The sequence below is a fragment of the Canis lupus genome, chromosome X (genome assembly GCF_011100685.1).
Source record: "Canis lupus familiaris isolate Mischka breed German Shepherd chromosome X, alternate assembly UU_Cfam_GSD_1.0, whole genome shotgun sequence".
Lineage (NCBI taxonomy): Eukaryota > Metazoa > Chordata > Mammalia > Carnivora > Canidae > Canis > Canis lupus.
In genome coordinates this window covers 75,161,333-75,186,012 of record NC_049260.1, presented here as the reverse complement: position 1 = coordinate 75,186,012, position 24,680 = coordinate 75,161,333, and the positions used below count along the sequence as shown (strand labels likewise).

At 39.6% G+C, this 24,680-nt stretch overlaps 1 protein-coding gene across 4 annotated transcripts; it reads right to left on the bottom strand.

Annotated features, from left to right (window-relative positions):
* Window positions 1-130: 130 nt before the first annotated feature.
* On the bottom strand, window positions 131-23,946 carry CSTF2 (cleavage stimulation factor subunit 2). 4 transcript variants are annotated; one of them, XM_038587849.1, is made up of 16 exons: window positions 23,791-23,946; window positions 22,675-22,753; window positions 21,976-22,145; window positions 21,139-21,275; window positions 20,556-20,675; window positions 20,304-20,441; window positions 18,312-18,435; window positions 13,211-13,273; window positions 10,569-10,628; window positions 10,302-10,388; window positions 9,780-9,921; window positions 8,640-8,815; window positions 7,805-8,097; window positions 4,284-4,394; window positions 3,019-3,144; window positions 131-346 (listed from the first exon to the last, which is right to left on the bottom strand). In XM_038587849.1, the coding sequence occupies exons 1-15, from the start codon at window positions 23,846-23,848 to the stop codon at window positions 3,022-3,024; spliced, it is 1,881 nt and encodes a 626-aa protein (XP_038443777.1). In that variant the 5' UTR covers window positions 23,849-23,946; the 3' UTR covers window positions 131-346; window positions 3,019-3,021. The 4 variants fall into 4 exon arrangements, with proteins under 4 accessions (XP_038443777.1, XP_038443780.1, XP_038443778.1 ...); XM_038587852.1 differs by lacking the exon at window positions 23,791-23,946 and adding an exon at window positions 23,603-23,767 and having other exon boundaries at window positions 142-346; XM_038587850.1 differs by lacking the exon at window positions 10,302-10,388 and having other exon boundaries at window positions 142-346.
* Window positions 23,947-24,680: the final 734 nt, after the last annotated feature.

The window sequence follows — 24,680 nt, the reverse complement described above, 5'->3', positions numbered from 1 at the left end:
AAACAGAATTATGGCAATATAACATTAAAGCACAGTACTGCGGTAAGGGTTGAAAACATATCTAAGGTTTCACCCCTGGTGTTCAGCTTTTTAAAAGCAAAAAGGTCGTGTATATCAATTTACAGTATACTAAAATTGTGTTCAAAGTTTATTTCAAGTCACAGAAAATATACAAACTAAGACAATAGAATGAACTGATTTTGTTCTGAGAGAAGGTGATGTGAATCCTCCACCTGGCACCAATTTGAGTCATTCAAGGGTTAGGATGCAGAAGTCATCTTTTTGCAACGTTCCAACAAAGTTATGGAATTAGTGTCCCGATTTGTTGCCAGGTATTTTTGAAAACCTGTAAGGAAAAGTTGGGAGAAAGCTATTAGAGATGGAGACAAAGTTCTCTTCCCCAAACATCAGGAAAAAAAAATTTAAAGTGGGGGAGGGAGGCTATGCCAAAAGAGCAAATTACCAGGGAGAGATTGCTAAGGTGTCTGCCTCCAGGATCCCCACAGTAATCACCTCTTACAGCACGGTTTCTCGACCTAAGCACTGTGGACATTTGGAGATAGATAACTCTTTGTTATGTGGAGGGTGGTGGGGGGTGTGAGGGGTGGATATCCTATAGGATGTTCAAAGGCATCTCTGGTTGCTCTCCACTGCATGCCAGTAGTATACCATGCCCCCTAAAGTTGTGACAATGAAAAATGTCTCCAGACATTTCCAAATGTCCCATAGGGAGCAAAACTGCCTCTGGTTGAGAACTATTAATCTAATGTTAATGGTATAAAAGCCTGTCAAGTGATAGCAGAAATGGATCACAACTACTAAGGTGCAGGATGGATGGAGAACCAACATTTTGGCCGCAGTATGCACAAGTAACAGCAAATATACATTAAAACCTCCCCCATGTAAAACTGTATAGTACTACATGCACATAACACCACCTCCTCCCATTAATGTAGGTTTTAAAAATGGTTAAATAAAAATGGTTAAAACTGAATAAGGTCTGTAGTCTACTTAACAATAATATACCAATGTCAGTTTTTGGGTTTTGTACTACAAACCAAAAAGGTATTGCACAATGGGTTCTGAAGAGGTTATCACTGGGGGAAGGGTACATAAGGCTCTCTGTACTATTTTTTCAACCTTCTGTGAATTTATAATTATTCCAAAATAAAATGTAAAACAAAAACCCTTGCTCTGTGGTTTATGTGCAAGGGTTCTGAAATATTTTATAAGCTAGAATACGTAATGGAAGAACTTTTAAAAACATTTCTATCTCCACTATCCAAAAATAGTAATTTCCTCATATTGTAAGGAATGCCTTCTATGACATAAATAAATTAGAAAAAGTAAAAGAGGGAAATGGTTTTTAATGTATTCATCTGAATAAAATAGCCTATAATTTTACTAAAGAAAATGCCTCAGGTATCTGGACTAAAAAGTTAAAGTACTGGTCATATCAAAAGTCTAGCTAGCTATGCATCTATGATAGCTTCCTATTATAGTTTAGTTATTTAAAGTCTAAATACAGGGATGCCTGGGTGGCTCAGTGGTTGAGCATCTGCCTTCGGCTCAGGGAGTGATCGGGCTCCCTATGAGGAGCCTGCTTCTCCCTCTGCCTGTGTCTCCGCCTCTCTCTCTCTGTACCTCTCTCATGAATAAATAAATAAAATCTTAAAAAAAATTAAGTCTACAAATAAGATGCATGTTTCCGGTTTGGATGTTTTAATGATATTGCAAATATGGATTAAAATACAATATATTTAGTAAAGATTGGTAATTAGCGTAAATGAGTTCACTATTATATAATATATGGATGGGAATTATAATACAGATGGGGTAAAAAGTAGAAATTCAAAATGTGATATTCCAGCTGATACTGGGACAATGAAAATTTTAAGCTGTTTTTATTTTATTTATTTTTTATTTATTTTATTTTATTTTATTATTTTATTTTATTTTATTTTATTTTTTAAGCTGTTTTTTAGAAAACAGAATTATTGGAGAACCTGGCTGGCTCAGTTGGTAGAGCATATATGACTCTTGATCTCAGGGTTATGTTTGAGCCCCAACTTGGGTACAAAGATTACTTAAAAATAAGAAAAATCTTTAATAAGAAAATAGAAGAGTCTTAAAGAAAAAAAAACAATTATTTATGAAATATAAGATGTTAAGGGATTCCATGATCGTGATCCCTTTTACCTAACAGATAAGCAAGAAAAATAAAGGGCAGCAGTGACAGCAACCTCTAAAATGTAAAGGGACATTGATGGTGGTGGTGTATAGTTACTACCCTGAAATATGCACTCTAACAGTTTAACATCAAAATAGTCAATATAAATAATACTGGAAACCAAAATATTTATACATTTTATTGAAATGCTTTGTAGTTTCTCCATTTTGATGGGACAGTTGGAATAAAATAACACAACTGATTCTGGAAGGAGACACACCAAGCTATATTTAGAGGTTGTCTGGGGAATGAGATTCAGGAAGCAGAGCTTCCCATCCTGCCCTTTCTACATTTCTGTATGATTAATTTTGTAAAAGTGATCACATTACTTTTGCCATTAGGGAAGAAAGATTAAACAAGACTACAACCAACTTGACAACTGAACAGATCTCCTATTGCCTTCCCCTATCCTGACAGGAACTGACTTAATGAAGGGTGAAGAATCTAGCCAACAGGAGTGTAGTCCTCAGACAGTGTTTAGATTAGGACAGTGCTGCTGGTTAAGGCTGAAAGTATCTAATACTGGGATCCCTGGGTGGCGCAGCGGTTTAGCGCCTGCCTTTGGCCCAGGGCGCGATCCTGGAGACCCGGGATCGAATCCCACGTCGGGCTCCCGGTGCATGGAGCCTGCTTCTCCCTCTGCCTGTGTCTCTGCCTCTCTCTCTCTCTCTCTCTCTGTGTGACTATCATAAATAAATAAAAATTTAAAAAGAAAAAAAAAAAGAAAGTATCTAATACTCCAAAGGCACAAGCAGCTTGTCCAACTTATGCAGGTTAAGTCTGCTCACCTTTCAAGGTGCTCCAGTGGATTTCTGTATTTGTTCCTTTAAGATTAGGATACTCTGCCTCTGCTCAGGAGGCAGCATGGCGATCTGGTCTGCAGTCAGCTGAAGAACCTGCATGATCAAAGCAGCCTGTGAAGAGAAAAAAAGGGAATGAGTTTTAATGACAGCAGCTAAAAAAAACACCACAGCTCCCATCCAAAAAGGAAAGATACTTCACGCATGGAATACTGCAGGCAAAAACAACGCCCCCCCCCCCCAAAATCCCCAAATCAAATCAAACCAAAATGGGCTGATGAGAAAAGGCCCAATGAAAAGCTCAAGTACGGTAAGACCTAAGATTATGTGACTCAAATCAGAAAGACACTACATGAACCCAAAGTTCCTGTAAACTAACATGGTATCTATGAACCTTGGGAAGTCTTGTTTTTAATCTTATTTTTTTAAAGATTTTATTTATTTATTCATGAGGGACACACAGAGAGAGGCAGAGGGATAAGTAGGTTCCCTGTGGGGAGTCTGATGTGGGACTTGATCGCAGGACCTCAGAATCATGACCTGGACTAAAGGCAGACACTCAACCACTGAGCCATCCAGGTGCCCTTAATCTCGTTTTAGAGATTTTTAAATTTTATTTATTTATTTGAGAGACAGAGAGAGTGAGCATGAGCGGTGGTGGGGTGGTGGGGAGGGGAGGGGCAGAGAAGGAGAAGCAGGCTCCCCGCTGAGCAAGGAACCTGATGCTGCTCAATCCCAGGACCCTGAGATCATGACCTGAGCTGAATTCAGGCAGATGCTTAAATGACTGAGCCATTCAGGTGTCCCTTTAATCCCATTTTTAAAAGTCTCTATTTCACAAGTTTAAGTCTTTTCATCAGACACGAGCTCCCCACAATGGTCAAATATAGGAACAGACATCCTCATGGGGAATCTGCTCTTGTTTTTAGGGATAATCCTCATGGGGAATCTGCTCTTGTTTTTAGGGATAAGGCAAAATGGGGGGTGGGGGGGTACTTGGATTTTCAGGTCACTCTGGCCTGCAGAAAAAAAGTTATTGGCTGATGACTCTGAAATATAAGATAAGCTCCCATGTACATACATCGATTTAAGAATTTTAATTTCATTTAAGATCAGGCCTACACATTTTTCAGGTAACAGGTTCATCAAAAGTAAAAGTAAACATGACTTCTAAAGGAACTCTAAAGGAACATCATAACTGAAAAGAGGAATCCAACAGATGTGTGCCTTTGGAGATAGATAGTATTGCTTACCTTCTCATGGTCCTGTGGGGTAACTTGGTTCTGGCCAGGACTAAAGCCCCCAGGCTGACCTCCACCCTGAATGCTTGCTCCTTGCATGCCTGCTCCCTGCATGACTGGAACCTATGGGCACAAAGAGAGACGAGGAGAGGTTTTTCAGAACTTCTCACAGAGGTATTCAGAATCCAGTAAGAGCAACGTGAAAAATATGATCTGATTATAGATATAAATTAAAAAAAGCAAATTAATGACTCAGAAGATCATTTCCTACTGTTAGCAATGGCAGAAGGCAGGGTTTAGCAAGAGATCAACTAGCGAGTTATAGACACATTTGCTTACAACAGCTCCAGCATCAACAAATATCACACAGCACAATCAGATACCACCAAATCAAGCAAAATCCAGCCGCATAAGCACAGAGAAAACTGACAGCATCCTAGAAACTAGTGCTCAGTGGAAAGAGAAATGAAAGCCAGCAGATTCTAGAGATACTGTATGTTGGTCCACTGGGGAAGCTACATTTACAGAGATACTGCCTACCTCTAGTTCAATCAGACATAGGCAGTTGGTCCCAAAGGGCCCTATCCTACAAGTAAGGCAGAGATGATCATAATGGCAGAGGCAGGAAGGAGATGGGAAGGCCTCTGTGGAAAAGACTATTAGCCCAACATTTGCTTTTTAGTACTTTCTGGAGAGAATGTGCAACAGATGTTTTCCGCTAAATACAGAACAAGAAACATGACGGACCCAGGTTAAAAGAACAAAATGCAGTTGTATCACACTTATTTAAGATCTTTGGTGAGTTCGATCTTAGGAAAGAGAAAAGGCTTCTCAGAGCACCTAGAATAACTGTTAAAGGCCCTATGTTGTTATGTTCACACTCAGGCATTCACCCAGAGTTTAGGTACTCTTAAGAAACACAAACTGTTAACAAACTTGTTACCTGCTTCCCCAGCAGATTAGAAGCAGCAAAGCACAAAAAGAAACGTGGATAAACTGTTAGGAGCAGATACCGTGACAACAATGTGAAGAGCCAGGCGACAGCCTGATGGTGAAGGAGACCAGAAACCAAACAGGAGATGACTATATTTTCTATTATAGCATATACAATAATATGTACATTTAATGATAATCTTGAGTAATCAGAAATGGTTAAATCATTTTTCATATCTTGTTTAAGAAGGGAAGGAAACATAATACACTGCATTATCACTTTCTGTTCTTATCAATACTGAATCCAGACTGGTCCGAATCTTAATGTTATGTTACAGATCTGACACATCCATAACATTTTTGAAGCTTCAGTTAATACTAATTTGAGGTATTATATCGTGATCTAACCATTCAATAATGGTCATTTAAAGTTTCCAGGAGTGCCTGTTCTAGGCAGACAAGTCACAATATAGGTGACCACACATCCAGGTTTACCTAAGATAGTCCCAGCTTATGCTTTTGCCCCAGAGTAACAACTTAATAAATACTCTCACTCTCAAACATGTCCCTGTTTGGATAAGTCATATAATCACCCTAGTAATAATAAGCCTTTTACTGACAAGTTCCCAACTAGGTGAACTGGAATTAATTTTAAAATCTGGTTTAAGGGGTGCCTGAGTGGCTCAGTGGTTGAGCGTCTGCCTTCAACTCAGGGCGTAGTCCTGGGGTCCTGGGATCAAGTCCCACACTGGGCTTTCCACAGGGAGCCTGCTTCTCTCTCTCTGTTTTTGCCTCTCTCTGTGTCTCTCATGAATAAAAGAAATAAAATAAAATCTGATTTGAAATTATGAATTAGGGATATACCATTAGGTGAAAAAACAAGGCACTGAACAGTGAAAGGAAAAATATATGCATTTTTCCTAATAATATACTCTTCTTTGTTAGAAAGATACATCAAAAATTGAATAAAAGCAATTCTCTCTAGGACTGGGGTCACAAGGGAGATGGATACAGGGCAGGAAGCAAGGTTCTCACTGTATATCTTTTATATGTGAGTGAACATATTAATTTAAACAATATAAAAATGAAGATAAAATTTTTATTTTTTCTATTCAGATCTAATAGGCTTTATACAATCTACTAATGAAAACTGTATGAATCCAATATTACAGAATGAGTTCAAGCACTAGCAGAGATAAAACAGCAAGACATTAATCCAGAAATGGTCTTCCAACCATTATTTTCAATGTGTTTCTCCACAAAACGACTGACAGAATTATATAAGGACATCATGTACTTATTTGTTGTCAGTTTCCTCCACTATAATGCAAGCTCCAAGGGGCAGGGACTTTGTTTTGTTCACACTGCTATATCCTCAGTTATCTAGAGCTCTCTCTGGTACACAGTAAATGCTCAATAAATATGTGTTGAAGGACTGAATAGATGCATAAAACCCATTCTTATTACAAAGCTACTGATCATAGAGGGCAGAATAAACATCAAGGCCCACAAACACATGTTTAAAAAACACAACTTGGAAAAAAAATAGAAAACAGTTTTCTTTTACACATACCAGGAAACAACATATTCATATTTCCTATTAAAGAGGGGGAGGTAGACACACACATACACATACATAATGTGCAGCTAACAGGACAGAGTGGTACAGTGAAAAAAAATAGCGGGTTCTAGTCCTTGCTCTGTCACTTTTTAGTTGTGTGAATTTGGACAAGTCAGCTGAATTCTTGGATCTCAGTTTCCAAACCTATGAAATGAGAGAACTGGATGACTGACATATTCCATTCCAGTGACACTCTCCCCCCACCCTTACACACACACACACACACACACACACACACACACACACACAGGACCAAGACACATAACATATGGTAGAGGAAGGAGGAAGACATACAGAAAAAGGAAGGTTGGCAGGGGCAAGAGGGAGCTGAAGGTGCCAGCACGTAAAAATTCAGGGAAGACACTCACATACCATCTCCCCACAACCAATTGTGTTTGAAGAGGGAGGAGATAACAACACACAGATAATCAGAGATCACCATATACATACACATAGCTAGAGAGAGCCAGATAAGAAGAAAGAAGAGATAAGAATTCAGTTCCACAGGTTTTAAGGTGAACATTAGTAAAAACTGCCTTTCATATTCCACTGTCCACTTAGGCTGTGTGATGAAAGCAAATTAAAATAGGTTTCTGCAAACCTAAGATTATCGAAATGACTACTAACAGCTCTTCACATGCTCTAATGCAGCTCTTACGGTTGTACATTAGAATCACCTGGGGGAGGTTTTTTCAAATATCCATGCCTAGATTCTAGTGATACACACGCTGCCTCCTAAATCTGTGGGTGCTCTGCTCTGAATGGAAGAGTTCCTTAAATGGTAGGACAAAGCTGCTACAATGGTGGCCAGAAAATAACCATCTTAAGGGACAGTGAAACTAGAGGAAGGGAGTTTCTAATCTTCCTGTTTTAACAAGCTGAGAAATAGTCCAAGTCGGAAAGCAGTAACAGTCAGCTTCAATAGTTAATTCCTGAATAGATCAAGATTTCATATAGAAGCAAGAAGTATTGCACATACCTGTCTGGATCCCTGGGGGCCAACTGCCCCCATGTTAATTGGACTGGGACCCTGGATTCCACTAGGCATAGGGCCTCTAGGGCCAGGGACTGGGCCCCTTGCATCCATACTTCTGGCCTCTATCCCTCTGACTTCCATTGCACGGGCCTCCATTGCACGGGCCTCCATTGCACGGGCCTCCATCGCACGGGCTTCCATTGCTCGAGCCTCCAATCCTCTGGCATCTAATCCTCTAGCCTCCATGGCTCGTGCCTCCATCCCTCGTGCATCTATGCCTCGGGGATCTCTACCGCCTATAAAGAAAGTTGTAAGAAAACCACTGTGTAACTACTCATCTTTATGGCAAAAAGAACCAATAGTCAAAGATAGAAATTTATTTCTCCAGTCACATCTCCCCCCAACTACAGATGACCCTTTTACAAGGCAAGGATTGGAGTACTCCCCCAAAAGTTAACTATTAACAACCTACTGCTGATGGTAAGCCTTACCAAAAACATAAACAGTTGATTGATACGTGTTTTGTATATTATGTTCTGCATTCTTACAACAAAATAAGCTAGAGGAAAGAGAATGTTATTAAGAAAATTGTAAAAAAGAGAAAATACCTTTATAGTACTGTACTGTATTTATAAAAAAAATATGTATAAATCGACCTGCGTAGTTCAAATGTGTTGTTCAGGGACTGCTTTCTGTCTCAGTTTTACAGATAAATCTTAAAAATGTTTGTCAACCCCATTGCCCTAGCCTTCTTTTATCCAAGATTAGAACCTAAGATAGCTGGGTTTATTATCAGCCCACAACCAGCAGTCAGCCTTGTGATGTGGTCTCCCCTTACCTCTGCCATCCAAGGGTGGACCCCTCTGATCTAGCATGGGTCCTCTTGGCTCGGCCATTAGAGGTCTGGGCTCAGTTAATGGTCCTCCCCTCATCTCATGTGGGGGTGGGCCACGGTTGTCATGGCCAGGGACATGGTGCATGGGTGGACCCTGATGAGGCGGTCCCAAGTAACCTCTAGAGATGGAGAAAAAAAGTTATATTTTAAAATAGAACAACAAAAAAAGTGTCAACCAGGAGATCAGTAAGAAAAAAAAATCAAAGAACTGATGCTAACATTAGTTACAAATGCTAAGAGGATTAACACCAAATAGGTAAAAAACAAAACAAAACAAAACAACAGCTATGGATAAATAAACCTGTATATCCTGGAATTTTATATTTGGTCAGGGCACTCATAATTAAGGAGGAGGTTATGGACATCCATTGTACAGAATGAATATGGAGTACAGTGCTTAAGAACACGGGTTACTGTATGGGTTCAAATCTAAGCTTTATCACTTATTAGCTGTGTAATCTTGAGCACATTTATTTGACTTCTCTATGCCTCAGTTTATCTGTAAAATAGGACTGATATTACTGTCAATGTGGATTTAATGAAATAATCTAAGTACTCACAGTAGTCAGAGGCATAATCCTCATTAATATCAATCATCATTATATTATTGTTATTATTATTACTACTACTGATAAGCAAGAAGATTTTCCTGTTTAGATATGTGTTAGAATTTCCAATTTCTTTTTTTTAAAGATTTTATTTATTTATTTGACAGAGAAAGAGAGAGCACAAGCAGGCAGAATGGCAGGCAGAGGGAGAGGGAGAAGCAGGCTCCACACGGAGCAGGAAGCTCGATGCGGCACTCAATCCCAGGATCCTGGGATCATGACCTGAGCCGAAGGCAGACACTTGACTAAGCCACCCAGGCACCTGAGAATTTCAAATTTCTAAAGATGGAGTAGCCATGGTTCATTCAAAATGACATAATCAACTACATAGTTCTGTCCAAGGAGAAGTGCTTAGCCTTGGACAGCGGCCGTGAATATTTACTTACCTTTTGAAGTAGGCAAATAGGTACAGAAAGACTGTGTTCTCAAATCGAGAAAGATTCCCTCAATCTTTCCTTTCTATGTTAGTGCTTACCTAGGCTCTACCTCTCCAGTTACAGAGAGTAAAGTGCCTCCACGTGGGTCATTTGGAGCATCTCCTAGTAAACCTCGAGGGGTTGGGACGTTGGCAGGCAAGGGCCCACGCTGCATAGCTGCTCTGGGGTCCTGCATCGGCACTGACAGGGAAACAAACAGGGAGTTACTGTTGTGAAGGACACATGAGGAAACAAGAAATGACTCTATATACCACTGACAACATAATTCAGACACCTGAGAGTGGGTGAAACCTCACCACAGCAGACTCCTCTTGCAGCTCAAGAACAGAAGCAGGGTGTAGGCAGAATCTGTGCCATGTCAGAGGTATGGATGGAATTATATAAAGAGCAAAGTGGGGGGCAACCTGCCAAGGACTAGCACTTCAACCTGTAGAAACTTATGCTCCTGGTTTTCCTTATATAATCAACCTTAGTTCAAGGACCAGAGTCACAAAAGAGAGGTAGGGTCTTGGCATTTGTGAACACTGCCATGGCTCTGCAAGAACCTGCTGTCTCCTTACAGACTGCTATTCCATCCAAGCCTCCTGACACCAGTAGGGAGGGAGTACAGCCTCGGACAGATGCCCATATCATCCATGTTCTCTGCCCTGTGTGAAGAGGTCAATCTTAGGCTTGTGGCCCCAACAGGAAAAAATTTAAAAACAAAAGCCCAAAACACTACCCTTTTGGGTTTTGAACGTGAGGATGACTGCCAAGCAGCCCTTGTCCTCTCAACGTCCCACCCTGAACACCATAAGCAAAAGGAAACCCGTAGATACAATGGGTACCTTGAACTCGCTCAATTGATGCAGGCCCGGCGGGTCCCACGGGCGAGTGCTGTAGGGTTCCTAGGTGAGCAGTAAGTTCAAAAGGAGAAAGAGCAGACACTTAAAATAGCTTGCACGCACACACACGCACATACACAGACAATCATACACATACAGGCACTGGAGATGTACACAGGTAAATAAAAAAGCCAAGAGTTCAGGAACCGCCTCAGACTACAACATCTTCCTAAACTATAGTAGCTTCTTGGGGATCTGAAACTGTTCTGCTGTAATGAGACTGTCTCCTAAGGTGAAATATGTGGGCCACTGATTTTATTAGGCCCCTTTCAAGTTTGACCTCTGCTACTATGAGCCCACCTAAATCTCCTTATGCCATTGTAAGAAAAGAAGCAAAATATAAAAAGTATGGTTCTGAATCTCTAGCTAGGCAAAGAACATATTTTCATAAACAAAACATGAAAGAAATTGTACTGAATCTAGAAGGCAAGATTTATTCTGAAGAGGCCCATAACAGAGATGGACCGTACTATTTCTGCCATAATTTAAAGCACAAAAATTTCTGCAAGAAATGCAGCAAACGAACTTTAGACAAAGACACTACCACTCCTCAAAAAACACTGCCACTATAGGTCTCTGGTAATAACCAAACACCATGACAACAGCAAACAAAGACTAATGAGATGACAAGGGTGTTAACACTATACAAAGGTGGCAGAAGGCAAGAAGTATCTTCTTAAGCATCTCACTATCTCCTTTCACTATTACAAAGGAGCATATAAGAAGCATAGATTCCAGGAAAAGAAAGAAAACTGGGTACAAGTGGAAAGATTCTTGCTTCCTCTGCTGGGTACTGAAGAAAAACTATAAAGGGAAACTCATCTCATTTTCTCTCTTCAAGAAGACATACTCGATATACCTTCAAAAATCAAGTCATTTCCCTCTGCTAGCTTTTGACCGGAGAGGTGAAGAAAACTATAGCAGGAAAGAATATGTCTTTGTGGAAATATGTATTAAACACCTAGAGTTTGAATGACTGATGGATTGGGAAGAAGAAAAATATGCCTGAAACCCCAATTCCTTCTCCCTCATGCAGAAATACTCTGGTTACACACACTCAGAGAGGCCAAGGGCATGGGCCATGACAGCACAAAAGCACAGGCTGCTTAAATGAGGCATTTGTTTAAGAGCTTGTCCCACTGTCAAACATCTGACAAGATTCTTAGTTGTCACTTCAGCAATCAACCCTAATGAACTAACCGTAGACAAGGAATATAGTACACAGGCCTCTAAATATTTTGCTTTTAAAAAATGGGTTTCACTTATAGGCCATATGCTAAGAAGAAGGAACTTAAACTTCTCTATGCTGTCCAAAGCAGTTCTTTCTCATCACAATGAGAAGATGACAAGGAATAGAAGACACTGAAGAGTATTTCTGGAAGTTGATTGAGGCGGTGTGGATTTTCAGAAAGAGGAAGATTTTAGTCAGAGACCTCAGAATCTTGTTCTGCCACTTACTAGCTGGAGGAGGTGAGTGCCCCAAGTCCCATCCACCCTACTCAGATGGCAGGATTTACTTACCACGTCCCCTTGAATAAGTAACTTAAAACTGAGCTTCCAGAGCTTCCAGAACAGAACATAAAGACTCCTAACTCTGGGAAATGAACTAGGGGTGATGGAAGGGGAGGAGGGTGGGGGGTGGGGGTGAATGGGTGACGGGCACTGAGGGGGGCACTTGACGGGATGAGCACTGGGTGTTATTCTGTATGTTGGTAAATTGAACACCAATAAAAAATAAATTTATTATTTAAAAAAACTGAGCTTCCATCTCTACCTGAATACTGAGGTGCTGCCACCTAACTCACAGTTGTTTATGAACATTAAAGTGCCTGGCCTATAGTATGCACTCAGTTTTATTGGTAGTTCTTTCTGTTTTCTTATTCTCTCTCCTCTTAATGTTGTCAAACCACTGCATTTTCTGCTTCTTCAAACTCCAGCAACTGAGGAAAATAATATGGAGATTTTGGAGTGGCTGTTGCTGTGGTACCCAGTGTTACTGCCACAGTACAACATACCCTTATCGAGTGGGCTTTATAGGCCTTTGATTCCCTTCCCAGTTTTCTCTGAGGTTTAAATTTAAGCTTCTACATGCCCAGCCACATGTTATATGCTCATTATTAAAATGGCTTACTTGATCAATAGATATCCACAGAGTGGGACAGAACATGTCAGCAGAATTACTAGACTATTAGGAAAAGGTGACATAAATTAAATAGAAACAAAGGATGCATTTGCTTTATCAATTCTTGTAGAGCTGGCTCTGAGTCACTAGATGGAAAGTCTAGACTAGAGGTGTTCAATAATATCCTGTAATGAGGGAAATATTCCATATTTGCAATATCCAGTAATGGTATCCACTAGCCTCAGTTGGCCACTGAGCACTTAAAATGTGGCTAGGAAAAAAAAAAAAAGAATGTGGCTAGAGTGAATGAGGAAATGAATTTTAAGTTCCACCTAATTTTGATTTAAATTTAATTAAATATTCAAATAGCCATGTATGGCTAGTGGCTGCCATATTAAGATAGTGCAGATATGCAACATTTCTGAGTCCAGTCCACATTACTCAGTTATTGATATTTATTTACCTTGTCCCCGCTCAATGGACACTGGTCCACTTCCTGGCATTCCAACCTGGGCTTGCATTCCTCCTAGGAGATGAAGGGAAGGAAAGAAAAACACAAATTAGGACAGTGGAGAAAAAGGACAGTGGCTGAGTTAACAAATTTCCTTTTTCTGCCTCATAGGCAGAAAACTACAAAGATCACAGCTACCACTAAACAATGCAGTTGTACAGAAGGTAAAGTTTGTTAGTAAACTCTATGCTTCAGTGACAGAAAAGTGAGTTAAAGGAGAATACTTAATCTCACTGGCTTCCAAAACCTTGGGAGAAGTTCTGTTATATAGAGGAACAATGGCACTCACCCACATAATTCCTCTCACACGAGACAATACTATTCCTAGGGTATTTTGTAAATGTGTGGGTTTTAGTTATGAAAAGATTTATGGGGCATGGCTGGCATTTAATGAGAAGCCAATGGGGATACTAGGTGCCCTGCAATGTCTGAGATAGTCCTCCCAAATCCAGAATTATCTTGTCTTGCAAAATTTTCAAATGTCTTGGTGAACATTAACACAAATGAAAACCTGTTTACAGTCATCTGAACTTAGAACCTAAGCCTGTTGTAGTTGTAAGAAAAAAAAATTCTTTTCTCTATTTACATATGTACACATACATACTGAATTTTTCAGAAATACAATTACTGAGTCAATTACAGGCATTGCATTTTGTTTTGTTAAGAACTTTACCAAGAGTTTTCATCATTTGAGACAATCACAACACTAACGTCAACAGTCCTTTTGGCATTTGCATTGCCAAACAAGATACCTACATACCAATGTATTTGTCTACATCTGTAGCTTTTACATTGATGGTGTAAGTGCAAGTACCTGACTGCTACTTTTGGTTTCTTATGTAGTTGTGCCTGAACACTTGAATATTAAAAATATTTTCTATTATACGTTAATTTCCTTTTACTTCTTTCTATTATAGTTTAGGTATTATATTTTTTTGGAAATCACATTAAGTAGATTACATCTGGTGCATTTCATTTCAGGATAGTAAAAAGTCACTGCAAAATATCTGTTGTGAAAAGATGCCACAGGGTCTAGTAGAGTTGAGAACCACTGCTCTACCCTACACTAACCAGGTGGGATATAAGGACTGCTATACAAAGAATAATTATGTGCCACAAGCCCTTGTCTTGTCCTTTCTACATAGCAATTTTCTTTTCCTCAAAGGAAATACATATGCTGTGAGTAGGGAGAAAAGACAAGCTGAACTATTTGCACTTCATTAATGCTTAACTAAAATATCAAGTACACATCATATTCTCTTGTTCTATTTAACATGCCAGGCACCAAAAGCATGGATTAAGAGCCTGAACCTGTCCTAGCCCTACTCCTACTAAGTGACTGTGATTCTGAACAAGTGATTTAATAAAGTTAACATACGCCCACGCTTACTCATCTGTAAAGTAAATGAGTTGGTCTAAACCGGTTGTCCTCAGGATGTGGTGCTCAGACCAGAAGCATCAATATCACTAAAGAATTGTTAGAACTGCAAATTCCAGAGGTGCCTGGGTTGCTCAGTCAGTAAAGCATCTGCCTTCAGCTCAGGTCATGATCTTAGGGTCTTGGGATCGAGCTCCATATTCTGCTCCCTGCTCCCTGGGGGGAGTCTGTTTCTCCCTCTACCCCTCCCCCCTGCTCTGCTGTCTCCCTCTCTCAAATAAATAAAATCTTAAAAACAAAAAACAAAACAAAACAAAACAAAACCACGAACTGCAAATTCCAGGGCCCGACCTCAGACCTGCTGATTTAGAAGTCTGGTGATGGGGACCAGTATCTGTACTTTAATAAGCTAATCAAGTGATTCTAATGTACATTAAAGTTTGAGAACCACAGGTCTAAATAATTTCAAAGGTCTCTTCTAACCACAAACCATTCTATGATTTATTCAGACCATTCGCTAAAACAATACAAAGATTTAGGGTCTGAGGAAAGCAGTGGCAGGACTTATGGGCATAATTTCTCATGTTATACTCCATCACAAGGTGACACTTTTATTTGTATGGGCTAGCTTCCCAGAAGTGGAATTGGTGGGTCAAAGAGTACATGATTATTTTAAATAGACTATTTTCTTAAAAGGCTGAATACTTTCACAGTTCCACTAGCAATTTATGATACCACTTTTCCACCAATAGTATCATCTCTCTTTGAAACTTTTGCTAGTCTGATGGGTTTAAGTGAAATCTTGTTATCTAATTTGCAATCCCATGACTACAAATGAGCTTGATTTTGTTGCCATTTGGATTTGCTCTTCCATGAAGTGCCTACTCATTTTCTTTGCCTACTTTTTCTATTAGGCTGTTCCTCCTCCTCAACTGTCATAGAGTTTTGTACAGGGTATTTCAAGAATCTTAGTGATGTTTTAGTAACTTAAGAAACAGAAATGCTACAAGCTCACAAAAAATACCACCTGAAAATTCAGTAATTTAAGTTCCTTTCACACTTATTTTCAACTTTTGTATTTATTTTTTTTTAAGATTTTATTTATTTGAGAGGAAGTGAGCGAGCATGAGCAGGGGAGAGGCAGAGGGAGAAGCAGAGACAGAAGCAGACTCTCAATTGAGCAGGAAGCCTAACTGGGGTTCGATCCCAAGACCCTGGGATCACACCCTAAGCTGAAGGCAGACGCTTAACCGACAATGCCACCCAGGCACCCCATCAGCTTCTATATTTCCTAATTCTTTCTTGGTATCTTGTTTCTTTAAAAAATTTATTTTCCTAATTTTTTAAAACTAGTAGAGTTCCTTTATTCTTTAACAACACAGGCATTTGAAGATATTCATCTCAAGTACTGCCATCACTATTTGTCATACTTTTTTTGTATAAAGTACACTACTTTTTGTCATCTTTTGGATGATTTAAAAATTTCCTTTTATTTTCTCTTTAATTCAAGGATTACCTAGTATATGTTCCTGAATTTTCCAAGTAAAGGTTATTTTCAGTCATCTTTTAATTATTTCTAATCTTATTGGCTTATAACGAGAGAACATGGAATGTAAAATCTCTACTTTTTAAATTTGTTTTTATTTTATGGCCAAGTACATGGTCATTCTTTTTTTTCTTTTTTTTTTTTTTTTTTTTTTTTTTTTTACTATTCCAAGGTCATTTGGGGGCGAAAGTGTATTCTTTGAAGATATAAATCTCCCAATATAAATCATGATAAATCATGCTTATTGGTTCCAGTACTTTTTCCCTCAGTGTCTTATTTTTTGTCTATTGGTACAAAAGTACTCAAAGTGTGGTCCACAGACAATGTTGATCCACACACTGCATGTTAACAATTTATGACAATATAAGTGCAGAAATGGAGAGCAGACACTTAGAAACTTTTACAACAGTTTGACACTCCTGTGACATCCAAGTGCATGATCAATGCACTTGTCTCACTGAAAAAGATATAGACCACTTTGAGTGTTTTTCAACTCACATTATGAGCTACACATGTCATGGGTTGCATACTTGTCATGTGTTGTAGGACCACTTAAGATATTATAAAGTTAGGCACCCATAACTTAAAAATATATAAAATACAGAATCTACTTCTTTCATTAAAAAAAAATATTTTAAAGATTTTATTTAGTTGAGGAGGTGAAGAGGAATGAGAGGGAGAAGCAGACTCCCCACCAAGCAGGGAGCCCAATGTGAGGCTCAATTCCAGGATCTGGGATCATGACCTGAGCTGAAGGCAGACACTTAACCAACTGAGCCATCCAGGTGCCCCTCATTGAAAGATATTTCAAGGTTTTTTTTTTTTTTAAGATTTTATTTATTCATGAGACACAGAGAGATGGCAGAGACATAGGCAGAGGAGAAGCAGGCTCCCTGCAGGGAGCCTGATGTGGGACTCGATCTCAGGACCCTGGGATCATGACCTGAGCCAAAGGCAGAAGCTCAACTACTGAGCCATCCAGATGCCCCAGAACAGAACAATGTAGATTCAATTATCCTCTATGAGTATGTTGTAGTCAATCTAACCCAGATTAGATAATTAACAAGAGGCAAATCTGTTGCATAAAAAACTTTAAATATTGATATATGTCATGTGTTCATACAAGAGTTTCATATAGGGAATCGCTATTTCATTCAATTCTTTTTATTTTTTATTTAATTAATTAATTTTTACATTTTTTTATTGGAGTTCAATTTGCCAACATATAGCATAACACCCAGTGCTCATCCCGTCATGTGCCCCACTCAGTGCCTGTAGTTATGATTGCTGAATGACAAAAAGCTACAAGCATAATAGCAATACTCCATTAATTTCTTTCAAAGAAAATATAGAGTTTTACTTTCAATGAAAATACAGTTCTAAAAATTCTGTTGTTTGGTCTGATTATATTTAATGAAATGTAATTTCACATCTGTTAAATATAATAATAACAAATGTGACTATGTATTTTGTGTCTGTTTTTTAAATGTCCCTTTAACCTATATAAGTCTCTGGCTTTTAGTGGGAAAATTCCGTCCATTCACATTCAGCAGAATAACAACTATATGAAAATTTATTCCTTCCTCCTTACTCTACATTTATTATTACTTACTTCACAATGTTGTTTTCTTTTCCTTCTATTTGCTGGCTTAATCTAGTTTCCATTCATTCTATTTCCCCCTTGTTAATTTGGAAGTTTTACCATACTTTTTCATTTTGTGGTCCTTTTCCCTGCTTTCCGTGTATAAGAGATCAACTATTTCCTCCACCTACGATACACATTTCCTAACTGTATGTTAATTTTATATACAATTTTTTTTATTTTAAAAAATATTTTTTTAATTTATTTGACAGAGAGACTCCACACAAGTGGGGGAATGGCAGAAGGAGAGGGAGAGGCAGGATTCCTGCTGAGCAGGGTACCCAACATGGGGCTCAATCCTAGGACCCTGGAATGATGACCTGAGCTGAAGACAGATGCTGAACTGCCTGAGCCACTCAGGCACCCCTGTATATTAATCTTATATCAAGATCTCATTACCATGTAATAATTTGGCTACATTATAACATTTGCTACAACAAAACTTTAGCAAAATACCAAAACGGTGAAGACTGCAAATGAAACATACCTGCAGGAGCTAAGGAACCAGGACCAGGTCCTGTTACAGCTGCTGGTATTTGCCCTGGTGTTGGAACTCCAGATTGCATAGAAGCTTGCATCAGAGGGGGTGCACCATTGACATGCATTCCACCCTGACCAAAAGAAAAAATAGAGTATGTACACACCTCTGGACAATACACATGATGAGCCTGGTTAATAGAACACAATTAAGATGGACCATAATCTGAAAAGAGACTGACAAATCTGATCAGTTGTGAGGCCATATGGAGCACCTATGGTTGACTTCAAGTTGTTTACCTCCCCCACTCTGAATGGTAAAAATGGTAATTACTGTTCTTTCTGTTTATGTTTACCGTATTTTGAGGTTGAACACTTTAATTATGAAACATTCCAGATATATAAATTGTAGAGAAAATAAACGTACAGTTTAGGAAATAAATATATATATTTGAAATCTCCCGTATGGTCTTCCCAAGTGCATCCTTTCTTAAGACAACCACTTAAGAATTTTTTTTTCCGGGGCAGCTCCGGTGTCACAGCGGTTTAGCGCCGCCTGCAGCCCAGGGCGTGATCCTGGAGACCCTGGATCGAGTCCCATGTCAGGCTCTCTGTATGATGCCTGCTTCTTCCTCTGCCTGTGTCTCTGCCTCTCTCTCTCTGTCTCTATGAATAAATAAATAAAATCTTTAAAAAAAAAAGAATTTTTTTTCCACTTAAGAATTTTTACAGATGTTTTGAAATTGTATGTAAATCATTACATACTAAACATAGTTGCAACTCATTCAACGGGTTTTTGGGATATATGAAAACACATATATCCCATATGTTGGGAAAGCTCTCACATTCACTTTTTTCACTTTTGAGTTATCTGTGTTGATACCATATATCCTAGTTTATCTTTACTGCTATATGGAATTATGTTTGTTGAAAGTCATTCATGGTGACACGTGTCCTTTATTTAACCATTATAAGTGTTCCACTGAATAAATATGCAATATTTTTCCCATTCTTCCACTGATGTATATTAAGGATATTTCAACTTTTTACTATTATAATGTGGCAATAAACATTCTTGAACATGACTAAGGACTCTTTTTTTAAAAAAAGATTTTATTTATTTATTTATTCATGAGAGACACAGAGAGACAGAGACAGAGACACAGGCAGAGGGAGAAGCAGGCTCCACGCAGGGAGCCTGACGTGGGACTTGGTCCCGGGGCCTCCAGGATCACGCCCTGGGCTGAAGGCAGGTGCTAAATCGCTGAGCCAGCCGGGCTGCCCATGATTAAGGACTGTTAATCAGCCTGTTGTCCATCATGTGTGTGGCAAATACTTTTTCCCAATTTGTCATTTGTCTTTGTGTTTATTTCTTTTTCTCCATACAGAAATTTTTCAGTTTTCAAACGTATTTTTTTTAAAGATTTAATTTATTTATTCATGAGAGACAGAGAGAGAGGGGCAGAGAAACAGGCAGAGGGAGAAGCAGGCTCCATGCAAGGAGCCCCATGTGGGACTCGATCCTGGGACCCCAGGATCATGCCCTGAGCCAAAGGTACCATGCCTAACTACTGAGCCATCCAGGTGTCCCAAATTTATTTATTTTCTTATGGCTTTAGTTTTGTGTCATGCTTGGAAAGCAAGCTCTACTTCTTTTCATTGGTAAGGAGATAATAAGAGTGCCAACCTCATACAATTGCTGTAAATACTAAAAGAAATAATGTATGCAGAATAACAAAGTGCCAACCGTAGTATTACACATGCACATAAACACCAAATTAGCCTATATAAAAGGACACACAGGAAGGATCTCTTTGTTTCACAAACTTGGCATCAAATCTATATTCATTCAGAGGTCATGTACTCTGCAAACTGAAAATTGCTTTTATGTCCAGGAACTGAAATTATCGTCAGCTCCTGACTGTTCTTTTAGTCTAAAGAACTAAAATGAAAATGGCATTCTCAAACAGGTAAAATGAAATGTTAAGAGATAAAGCCCTACCAAAGACTGGGCCTGAGGGGCCTGAGGATTCTGCTGGTTCATTGACACGGTGGATCCTGCGCCAGGCCCAGCACTGTGGACTGGCTGAGGGTTGCCTGCGATCAGCGTTGGGATATTTGTCTGGCGATGCAGAATTTTCTAAAAAATGAAAAGACAAATCTATGATCTGTCTGTTTAACAACGCAAACAGGCAGTTCCTACCCCACTCAAGGTTTACCATGGTGTTTCCATAGAAGAATAAGAAGCACTCACCAGGGCAATCTCTGGATCCACAATTCTCATCACTACCTGTGCTTGTAGCAAAGCATAAGCCAACTGAGGGTTCTGAAGTAACATGTTCCGTGCTTCCTGGGGACTATTCTGGACACAGAGCTGAGAAGATAAATGGATTCATCATCAGGTTCAATAATTACTTAGAAAGTAACAGTGACTTAGAACTATTTTCATCTGAGAAATATAATACTCAAGAGGCTTTTTAAACTATCATCAGTTTTTGCGCAGCACACAAAATTTTGGTCATGACAGGCAAGAGAAGGAAGAGGCATTTCAAATACCATAAAACCACCATTTAGGAGAAAAGTTAACATTTGAATATCTATATCTGATATCCATGGGCCACAAAAAGCCAGATTGTATAGCTATATTAGTGTACAAAAATGGAAAGCTTTTTTCACGAAATGTAAAATATGCTATGCACGTATGGCATATCAAAGGTGCAAGAAATGGTGGTCAACAGGCACACCTTATATTTGAGCTCAGGGAATTATTTCCATTAACAAAAGTTATGAAAATTTGATGTGATTTGATTTGTTCTTAACCTAATGCCTCCTCCCACCTTCATTTGTTTCATCAACTCAAACATCTGCTCCGGTGGAAGACTGGCAACTGCTTTGCTAATGGACTCAGGGGCATCCTCAGGACTGATGGTCTCTCCATAAGGTGACTCAATGACAGGGGCACCAGTGCCAAGGCCTGATCGGGAAGAAAGTACAAAAAGTTAAGGAGGCAAAATTATGAGCTAAATCATTTTAAGTATCTACCTTCTAGGGCCACTTTCTTTCTAGGACCCATTGTAACTTTACATTTTCTGGAACTGAGAAATAAGTGAGTTGCAAGTCTCTTATTTCTGTAGAGGAAAGTGACAGAGTATATTTTCCACTCTTAGAAGAAAGCTAGGACTAGGATCACACAGATGGAAAATGTTAACCTAATTAGGGATGAGGCATATTAATTTCCTCTAACAAGTCACTCCAGAAACGAAACAATAAAGATGCTAATTTTTAGAAACAAAATAATAGAAAAAGATGCTAATTTCAAAATGGAATTCCTGGTCTGTTACCACATGAAAAGACCCAGAATGCCTTAGTAATCCCACCAATTACATATCTGGCAAATAGTTACAGCAGTGGTAAACTAATGACATAGTTAGTGCAACTAATGGTTTGATGAACCTGAATTCATCTTCAACTGTAAATTAACTCCTTCACACCTGAACAACTCCTAAAGTCAACTTTATTTCTCAAAGATATACAATTCCCTAATGCAGGTGCCTCAAGTGGGTCAAGAAGCTATGTGCCTAACCATTTCAGCAGGTGCTAAAAACATCATAAATGGAAAAATCTTGTTACATCTTTACTAACTCACGTTGCATATAAATCAGGTTTATACTCACTCTTCAACTCTTCTTTGTTCTTTTCACTGGCAGCATTGTCCACTCGAAGGGCTCTCCCACTGAATTCACGTCCATTCAAGTTTCGCATGGCACTAAGTGCCGTCTCCTGGTCTTGGTATTCACAGAAGCCATAACCCTTTGGCTTTCCTGTCTCCCTATCATACACCAACCTGGAAGGGTAGAACCAAGTATCAGGCACAAATGCTACACACATACAGGGTTCCTGCTAACACGGCCATGTTCTAATTTGGTTCACTGTAAGACAAATAACTTTATTACTCTGATTGCTTTGCTGAAATATTTTTAAAACATTTTTAAATGAAAAAAAGTATCATTTAGTAAAAGTAATTGTGAATTATATGGTATGTGAATTATATCTGAATAAGGCTGTTACAAACAGAAGGATGCATGTGAAAAGTCACCAGTAAAAACCTTGCCATTATTGCTAAGGGCCAAATATGTGATTTTATTTTATTTTAAAGATTTTATTTATTTATTCATGAGAGACACAGAGACAGAGGCAGAGACACAGGCAGAGAGAGAAGCAGGTTCCATGCAGGGAGCCTGATGTGGGACTCGATCCGGGGACTCCAGGATCACGCTCTGGGCCAAAGGCAGACGCTTAACCGCTGAGCCACCCAGGTGTCCCTAAATTTGTGATTTTAAAGAAAACCCCAAGTAGTCAAAGGAGAATCTCACCTGAAACTAACAACAGGTCCAACCTCAGAAAAGATGTCCTTTAATTGTTCTTCAGTAGCCTCATATGGAATGTTCCCCACTATGGAAGAAAATAGACATTAAAATTCTGAGTTTGTGATCTATTTCCCTTGTAAGTAAACAGTGTCCACCTACTGAAAATGTAACAAATATCTCAAAATAGTGTTCCTACAATTGCAGTTCCATGGTATTTCGGCATGATTTCAATCTTGTCTGCTGACTTTAATTACAAAACATATAAACTGCTAAGACTAAAGGTATAGGCACTTCTAAATATCAGTTCTCAGGCTCATCTGACAAGTGTGATGATTTTCCTTAACTTCAGTGAAAATAGTTTGGCATTGGTACTTACCTGAAGATCTGCAAGTCTTATCAATAACTACTAAAAATACCAAAGCAATTGGAATTTTAAAAACTGGCTCATTATGTCCATATTTCTACACGCACGCACACAAAGAATAACCATGAATGTAGTGAAGGATGTTTAAAAATTATTCTAAACTATTTTATCATGTCCTTTCCAAAAGAAGCTTTAAAAATCACTACAGTTACTTAAACAAAATATTATGATCCTCTTTAAAATTTCTTCGACAAGGTCTTAATCATTCGTTCATTCATTCATTTACAATCCACCTTAAGACGTAAGGTGGCCACAATCAATATCGAACTAAAATGTCACAGTAAACAACAGAGGATAAAAGTCCTTATAAAAGGGCGGGAAGTGGACACAAGGAGCGTATAGACACTCAGCATATAATCTGTATTTTAGGGTAGAGGGTGAAAAGTAGTAAGGGACAGTTGCCATGCGCCCTCGATTCCAGACAATAAGTGAAGCTCATGAAAGAAGAAATGCATAGAAGCTGAATGCTAGTTTAACTTCCTCTGCCACATCATGGAAAGGCAGTGAGACCTCAGGGGGAGGCATCACTTTGCCCGCGAGTCCACTAGGTTGGCCGCCCCACAGGATAGGCAGGTAGAGCTGCAAGCTCGACCCATCACCAGCTTCTCCGGCGATTCATGAGGTGCAGGGGGCATTCCTCGCCGCACCCTGTCTCTTTCTGTCCCTCCCCGATGCTTGGCTTCACGAATTCCTCTCACCGAACACCGAACGCAGAGAACGATCCACCGCAGGGTCTCTCACAGTCAAACCCGCCATCGCTCTCTTCCGGAAGCTTCCGGTGCGCCGGAGCACACTTGTGTACGGCGCATGAGCTCTGCGCTAAACACGCTTCTGTACGGCGCGTAAGCCGGAAGCACCTGGGCGGGCCGAACAGCATGGCCCCTCCTCTGGCGTCATTCGGTCTGCAGCCGGCGCGCTTTCCGTCCCCAAGAGCATTAACCCCTCCGAGCTGAGTTGCGACCAGAGGATAACTCTTTCCCGAACTAGGTTTGAGCGGCCCCAGGCTAGCTTCCAGGATTTTAATCTGTAAAATTCCTTATTTTTCCTTTTTTTCTGAGACCAACACGAGGAATCATCGACCACAATAAAGATGGCGGCTGCCGCTTTACCATGGTAACAGGGAAGTCATTTGCTAATAACCTTAGCGCTTTGGTTTTAGTTCCGCCCTTTCAGGGAAAAGTGCTTGGTCCCACCCCCGCAGCTTGCCTGTTATTTTGTAAAGGCTGGAGTGTACCAAGCAACGTGAGGAAACAGTAGTGGCGGTCTAGGGAATGAGAATGAGGATCGCTCAGATTCAAGGCGTCACCGTAGCTGAGGAGATGGGGAGGTAAAGGGAGAACAGATCCCTGTCTGCCCCTGGGTTCCATGTGCTCTGTGGTGGTGAGGGAGCAAGGTGGCGGAAGGCGGAGGCAAAGGGGTATCTAGAAAAGGTCTTTGACTGCTGGTACTCAACAAGCAGCTAAAGCATGATTTGAACTCAAGTTGCTTTGGCTCAGAGACTGAATGCTTAGCTGCTGTAGCTATTGCCTCCCAGTATAACTGAGGGAATATGAATGACTCGACATATTTTATTACCATTTTTGGAAAA

What these genes read in the sequence shown, in the direction of transcription:
- CSTF2 (XM_038587849.1), bottom strand. Translation starts at nt 23,848, where the DNA reads ATGGCGGGTTTGACTGTGAGAGACCCTGCGGTGGATCGTTCTCTGCGT. An exon ending in TGGTTCCTTAGCTCCTGCAG is followed by an intron (nt 13,274 to 18,311) that starts GTATGTTTCATT and finishes TTCATCTCCTAG; the next exon opens with GAGGAATGCAAGCCCAGGTT. An exon ending in CTTGGATGGAATAGCAGTCT is followed by an intron (nt 9,922 to 10,301) that starts GTAAGGAGACAG and finishes TTTCCCTGTCAG; the next exon opens with TGCCGATGCAGGACCCCAGA.